Genomic DNA, 8,038 nt, shown 5'->3' on the forward strand with positions numbered 1-8,038 from the left:
TGAGAACATCTGTACCAAATTTGGTTCAAAATGATACAACCAGCAAAAAATATGTTCGATTAAATTTTCCACGCTCAAAGAGATTTGACATGAAGTAGAATAGTTTTATTAGACATTTTAGGCCTTTTTAGGGGCTTTAGAGCATGATGATCTGAAAATAATGCACACTCTCATTTATACTAGTCATTTGTTCAATGTCTGATGCAAACCGATAAACGAAGTCTGAGGGCATCTTCGACTATTTTCAGGGGGAGGGATAGGCCTATATTATGTTAATCGAGTTTTAACAGGTTAAGCCTCAGTCGCAAATACCATTACGAACTGCTACGAACGCCGTACGAACAATTCTCAGACAATGGAAATTCATTGTTGATGATTTTGCCCCCCCCCCCCCCCCCCCTCCAAAACCAGAGCTGACCACCTGTTTACAATAGGCCATGCAATAACAACACATGAGTTGCTATGTAAGACGTGCTGTAGCATCACCAGGAAAAGAAGGGTAATGTGGAGGTGTGGTATGAAAGAACGCAATTGTTTTGTGAGCATGTGCTGAGCTGGGGGAAGTTATATACCACTGTCTCATGTTAGCGCACTAGTGATTGACAGATGATGTCACAAGATGAATGAGATCAGGAACATTTTTTTAGGGTGGAGCTTAGCAGGTCTCGGAAGAAAAAAAAAGTTTAATGTTTAAAAATCTATGACATATACATATATATGTTTGAATAACAAAATATGAGTTGTATGCAGCCCTGCACATCTACAGGAATCAACTAATATTTGGAGGTCACCCAACCTGGAGTTTTGGGGATGATTGGGGCGGGACATTGTTAATTTACATTCAGAGACATTTGGTATATTGAAACATAAGGAAAGGTTGTCCGGCACTACGTCACCTTAACTGTCTACAAATTCAACCAATTCAACCAGAGTCAGCAGCCTAACATGTTAGCCTATTGACTTTTACCGAAACAAATCGTTAAAAATTCATTTTTTGTTTAAACGAAAAGCACATCCACCCCGACGTCCGTTCTCACAAGCTCTTTCATTTGAACCCTCATGTCCCATTGACTTTTGAAAGTTCACCCACCGTAATTTGATCAAAATAGGTTGCAAGCTCGTCATTGCCTATAATACACATGTGAAACAAGTCGAACTTTGGACTCAGTTTGCCAAGCGATTTTAAGATTATAGGTCAAGCACACGCAGGGGCGTACGCAGGATTTTTTCAAGGGGGGGGTTTTAAAATATTTTGCTCCCGAAAATTTGAAAATCGCGCCGGCCGAAAAGTCGCTCAGTGGGGGGGGGGGGGGTTAGGTTTTTTTAGGGGGGTTTTACATACATAAAAATACCAAAGGGGGTTTGAACCCCCTAACCCCCCCCCCCCCCTGCGTACGCCCCTGAGCACACGAAGGATAAGAAGCATGAATTATCATAGATCACTTCTGCTTGGTTCATTATGTCTATTTCATCCACCCCCCCCCCCCCCCCCCACCGTAATTTTTCCATTTAGTAAAAGCAAACATTTTGCCGAGGTAAGCAAAAACATGAATATTCATGAACGGTCAGACAATACAGCCTTTTAGTACTTAACGTATAGTGAATGGGAATGGGCGATGATCCGTCCAGGAGGTAGAGGTCAGTGGTTTGTGCTGGCAATGTTCCAGCGAGCGAACATGAGACAATCGGAGCAATATGGTAGACAAATGCTCATGTACCCTTTACAGCTCATTTTGTGTATGTTATTACCAAAGAAGAAAGAAGCCAGTCAGTCACTCATTAGTGTCTGACAGTAAAGTCTAGCAAGTAAACGGGTTTCCTTGCATAATTTGAATATTAGGACACTGCTAACGTTTAAATTGCACAGATAGGAGATACATGACATATTCATAATTCCTGCAAAGTTCTACCAGGGATATGTTCTACAGAATTTGATGTTGGCTGCAAAAGGGACATAGTATCTTGTGGAGCGTGTGTGCAGCGCTTTGTAACTGCAAAGAAAAGGCGCTATATCAAATTTCCTTTGGATTGGATTGGATTGGATTTAAGGTTGGATTTTCCATTAAAATTTAGGATATTTCTTTTCAAAAAAAAAAAAAAAAAAATGTGCACCTTATCCTACTTTGGGACACACAATTCATCAAGACTCCTGATGTAAATTATACTTGAATTCAACGCAGACAGACTCATAATCTTAACCCTTCAAATACGTCTGTTATGCTCTATATCCCATTTTAGGTGCCAATTTGCCGGAGAAAAGCGACTAACCTATAGAAAAGTTTTGCATATTAAACTCTAATATGGACTTTTTTTTTCTCTCTCTCTCCATATCTCTCGTTTGTTTCTCTTCCCTCTTCTGTTTCTCTTTCTTTCTTACCCTCTCCATCTACATATACATATCTCTCTCTCTCTCTCTCTTTCTCTCTCTTTCTCCCCCCCCCCCCCCCTCTTTTTCTGTCTCTGTCTCTCTGTCTCTCTTTCTCTCTTTCTCTCTCTCTCTCTCTCTCTCTCATGCTATCCCTCTTCTTAATCCCCATCTCATCATCCTCTCTCATTTAGTTTTAGTCGTCAGCTTTGATTATTTTGCAAACATTTGAATTTGTTCGTTTCAGAGCACGTACAAAAGGGCATACGATCACCAGAAACACACTATAGGCCTATTCAGGGGGAAAAACATCTTTAATTTTTAATAAAATATCATTCATATTCTTGCATATTACAAGCTCAAATCATAATGACATCATATTTCATATAAAATTGTTCATTTACAAGCTACAATAACATATATCCTGAAATCAGTACATTTGATTGTCGATACGATTACGACATCTGTTTTTATTACTATCAAGGTGGACTAAATAGAGATCTTTTTCACACGTGGAGATGGGCGTAGATCCTTAATACCTATTGTTCAGGGGGTGAATGAATAGATCACCCCCCCCCCCCTCCCTCATGAACAATAGGTATCGATACAGATCTTCGCCCATGCACATGGGAACTACCAATTTCACAAAACACATAGCCTATATTATTTACAAAAAATATTAAAAAGGATATATGTATTTGCCTATTACGAATAATGATGGCAATGAAACAAAAACAGTAAGCGAAGTTTCTTAGAAACTACAGCAAGTGCAACTTTCTCATACAGAAAATAGTTTGAAGGAAATAAGCCCGTGAATATAATAGAAATATCATACAATTTACAAATGCTATTTACAAGTGGAACATTATTATGTGCAAGAATCGTGCATTTGTTAATGAAATTATTAACACTCTTGTATTTGTGATTAACATGTATATATGTTTGAAAAATAGGCAATCTTCCTGTATGCAATCTCTAGAATTGTAATCAGTAAACCGTCGCAGTTAATTACTTGATTTTATAATAAAACATATCGCAGTAAGAATATGAACACTCATATCAATAAACTAAGCAGTAAGCCTATACTATGCTATGTCAGACTTGGATTTACAACCTGAGACTTCAACAGATCACATTCATTACATGAACCTAAAACGATTCGTATTACTCCTGACAAAGCTCATTAAATTGAATGTTATAATGTCCTTGACAATGATTTTGATGATGATTTGTTGATAACCTTGTAGATGATCACGCCCTTGATGCCCCCCCCCCCCAATCCGTGAACGGAGGGATACCATGCGTGTTACCAAAATGTCCGGTAAAGGGGTACTTTTCACGCACCAAAGTCCGGCTCGTACATACACAAAAGAGGCTTTACACATCGGACTTAACGGGTGTTTTCAAAAGGAGGGAACATGCATATTCGTACCCTAAATAACACTGAGTGGAGGGGCCGGGCCTTGATGATCTTGATTGAGCAGAATGTTTTACTTTAGTGACAAGGAAAGATCCACTAGAAGGGACTGAAGATGGACTAACGGATTGAGACAACTTAAGTTCTCCTGCATCCCTGTCATAGATGAGGTATTGACCTAAATATTAAAGCGATAGAGAGAGAGAGAGAGAGAGTGTGAGGCAAATGTTCAGTTTGAATCTGTATTCTTTTCCGAAAAGAAGAATCCGAAAAGAATTAGCCACTTTTTCCCCATTCCTCCGGTATCAAGATAGTTAACTCCCTTACGGTAGAATTGCACATCCCATTCAACTTTTCAAAGTTGTAATTTGTATTAGCGCAATGAGATACATATTATATATCTCTATGTACTACTAGTGTATAGTACTTTTCTCTACTCATTAAACAAGTTATATAACGCCCTTTTTCGACAGAAAACAAGAAGGAAAAAAAGGTACGCTAACAATTATTACATGTTATGGTAAGAAGAGAATTTGACATAACTTTCTAAGATTTGAAGCTTTCTCCCTAGTAAGACTTGTACAATGTGAATATCTCATTAAGAAATTCAGACGACACTTTTTCATCTTTCCAATTGCACCATGCATAGTGACAATGTATGACTAAAGACATACATGTATAACAAGCAATTGGTAAAAGCATTATCAATATCAAAAGCACAAGTTAAAGTTACCTTTTATTCCTTTTTTATCAGTATATCAATATATTCTCATTCAGTGGCGAAAGCAGAAATAACTGATAATAATGGGCGCGGCAAAATTTACTTAGCCTCCAATTTTTGTTGTCGACTTTACTTTAAGCCATTTTTATCGTCTGCCTCATCCACACTACCGCCAAAGACTCCCCCCCCCCCCTTGTTTTTTGTAAATTATTCTCGTTACTATTATCATTATTTTTTTGGGGGAGGGGGTATAGGAGAATGTCTTGATTTGAGACACCCTAATATATAGTTACCTCGACGCTTCACTGACTCGAACACGAAATTGTCATCATGACTTTGTCTTGATATCTTGTGAAGCAGACATGCTTGATCAGGACGAAGATAATTCATCGTCTGAAAATTGACAATAAATGCAGAAAATCATGGGTTTTACTATATAACAATGTGCATTTAAATATATATTTCAATTATTTCAATCACAAACATATCATTTGATCTACATGACTTGCACATGGTAAATATTGAGGCGGTATCATATTTTCAGTGACATGTGCTGTGTAAAATTGATGGTAAACTAACTCTCTTCCCTTATTTGGGAATACGATCTGATCTTTACACCCATGATTCAAAATGTGTAAATCTCACTTGAGTTTCTTTCGGGGGATACACAACAATATGGTGATTGAAAGATTATCTTGAACTATTAATCTTAAATCACGAGGGTCAAGAAAGACAAAACCTTTCTTTGAGTTCAGTTATGTACCTTCATTCTGTTGTGTACTGCGTCGTATAGTGTGTTGGTGATATGATGACGAATTGTACAAAGTTGGCCTTGTTGACGTCTGTCTGCATAAAACTCCAGGTAGAATCGAGCTGTGGAGGAGAAGCAAATACAAATTATTCTAAGTTCATGTAAATATAATCTTCACATGTATAGTTGAGCCAACAAAATATTCATCGTCATCATCACCACCACCATCACCATCAACATGAGCAGCAGCACTCTCATCTCCATTTTATTGAGTAACCATGGTTACGGACCTCTTTCACCTGTGAATCTTCCCATGGTAACTTTTTCTCCTGAAGTATTGAGATAGATCTGTGGAACATCATCTAAATCTTGACTGATGAAAGACAGTGCTGATGTGTGAACGTGTCTGGGCCATCGACTCACTTCATCAATTTCAGAGTGCCCTTCGCACACCACATCTATAATATATAAGACAAAATTAAATAATTATGAATGAAAGCAAATACCAAAAATCGTACTCCAGAAAAGTAGATTCATAATTATTTATTTAGTTAAGTATTCATTTTTTTTATTTAATCGTTGATCCATTTATTCACTTATTAAGTTTCGTTCATTAATTACAAATATTCCAATGATGTTCATTTATTGAAGTATACCGCATATTACAAACCATGGTCGTATTCGCTCGCTGTTGATGTATCTTGCGGCTATTTGTAAGTGTTTCGTGTGTGTGTGTGTGTGTGTGTGTGTGTGGTTTTTTTTTTTGGGGGGGTGTTTCTATTTACCTTTATCATCTTTCGTGACCCGTATCGTTGTCTTCTCGAGATGAACCTTATCTCCATATTTTCTCAGGATTGTCTGGTCAAGGAAATAGAATGGAAGCAAAAAGTGAGTTAAATTCCAACCCTTTTACAAGCATCAAGCACGATCGCAAAGTCTTTCAAGAAATCCACTGAGATCAGTTCAAAAACCCTACTGAATTGCCAAGAGAAATATTGTTAAGATTGTGCAATACGTCATTGTAATGTCTACATATTTCAAAATTGAACAGGTCTATTGACATTGCGTTACGCTTGATTTTTTTTTTAAGCATTTGGAATCCTGTTGTAAATATTAGAGATTATACTAATCGTGGTATTTTGTGTGACTGTCAGAAAATAGCACTGGCAATACTTGGAGGCGTGATAGCTCAGTCGGTAGAGCAGTGGTCTCGTAATCCGGTGACCCGGGTTCGAAACCAAGGCGATGCGCTAGTGCCCTTTGGTAAGGCATTAATCCTCATTACCAGGTCCCTCGGAGAGGACCTAAAGCCGTCGGCCGTCTGGTTGCTTACTTACAAGCATTTATGCTTTCTTAGCAGGCAGGTAAAATAACCACCACCACCAAAGTATGTAATACAAAGTAAATTACAGATGATCGCAACTTTTTTTTTTAAATGAACTCATATTGTTAATACAAAAAACAAAGTTTATACACTTACATGATGTGGCATCAAACAGTCAACGTCTTTCGATTTGAAGGCTATTCTACCAAAGAGTCCATCGGGTTCGTCACACCCCTCCTTCTCGACGCCCTCCTCGGCTTCCGTCGTCTGAGTGTTGACAGGAATGATCAGGACATCGACCACCTGTACCTGGTTGAATGACACGTCTGTATTCTCCCAGTCTTCGCTCAGGCAATTGTCTTCTTGCTCTGGTTCGTCACACCCCTCCTTCTCGACTCCCTCCTCGGCTTCCGTCGTCTGATCAGTGTTGTCAGGAATGATCGGGACATCGACCACCTGTACCTGGCTGAATGACACGTCTGTATTCTCCAAGTCTTCGTTCAGGCAATAGTCATTTTCGCTTTTGATATCGGACTTGGATTCCTTGGTCGAGGAGTTCTTCTCGAAAACTCTACTATCAAGAAAGAAGGAATTATTGTTCGAATCTATGGTTTGTGTCCGCTCGAATTGTGGGGATAGGGAGGGCACTTGATCTGCCATAACTCTAGGGGATGAAGTTCTCAGATGAAGACAGCTTTCCACCTTATTTGCCGCCAATGTTCGCTTTGAAAAATGTCGCTTGATCCCAACCTTCTCATTAAAATTCATAGAAGATCGTTTTCTCTGCTTGTTTGGTATAGCAATATTGGAACTGCTGTTTAATTCTCTTAAATCGAAATAAAATCCATGTAATGAACGTAGATTGATACTTGAAAGCTTTTCTATTCTGTAGTTGATCGGTATCTTTGTAGCTAATGAGCAGTCACTATTCGAGTCCTGGTATTTATACTTTTCATCCAACACACATATCAATGCGCACAGCCATGGATTCAGTGATATGTAATAACCAGAAGGGAAATCTCGGAAAAACACAAAAGGAACGAAAGGGAAAGAAGGCGTTAGTTTGTCAAGCTCAATAGCTTTATCTCGTGACCTGTACATCAACGCATTCAGTTAGATAACTCGATAGAGGTTGGGTGTGAAGTCAGTCAGGAAGAACCACGTGATTAGGTCCAAAGTGTCCTATCACGTGTCATAAGACTATGTTTTCTATTTTCCCTCTATTAACACAGCCTGATCCCATAGGGGGATGGGTCGGTTGGTTCTGATCTCGACCACTTTTATTTAGTTTTTTTCTGTAAATTTTAATGTACTTCCCATCAACAATATTTGCATACTTGAAGCTTATAACTGTTGGTAGAAGTAGTAATAGTAGTAGTAGTATATAGAAGTAGTACTACTACTAATACTACTAGTAGTAGTAGTAGGGTGATCACACTGCCTGTGCACACAATCTGCCC

The 8,038-nt window shown here is 38.5% G+C and overlaps 1 protein-coding gene across 1 annotated transcript; it reads right to left on the reverse strand.

Moving 5' to 3' along the window:
* Window positions 1–5,254: 5,254 nt before the first annotated feature.
* On the reverse strand, window positions 5,255–7,467 carry LOC105446162. The gene is made up of 4 exons (XM_030982533.1): window positions 6,735–7,467; window positions 6,040–6,112; window positions 5,545–5,712; window positions 5,255–5,376 (listed from the first exon to the last, which is right to left on the reverse strand). The coding sequence occupies exons 1-4, from the start codon at window positions 7,344–7,346 to the stop codon at window positions 5,255–5,257; spliced, it is 975 nt and encodes a 324-aa protein (XP_030838393.1). The 5' UTR covers window positions 7,347–7,467.
* Window positions 7,468–8,038: the final 571 nt, after the last annotated feature.

The sequence above is a fragment of the Strongylocentrotus purpuratus genome, unplaced genomic scaffold (assembly GCF_000002235.5).
Source record: "Strongylocentrotus purpuratus isolate Spur 01 unplaced genomic scaffold, Spur_5.0 spur5_scaffold_12, whole genome shotgun sequence".
Classification (NCBI taxonomy): domain Eukaryota; kingdom Metazoa; phylum Echinodermata; class Echinoidea; order Camarodonta; family Strongylocentrotidae; genus Strongylocentrotus; species Strongylocentrotus purpuratus.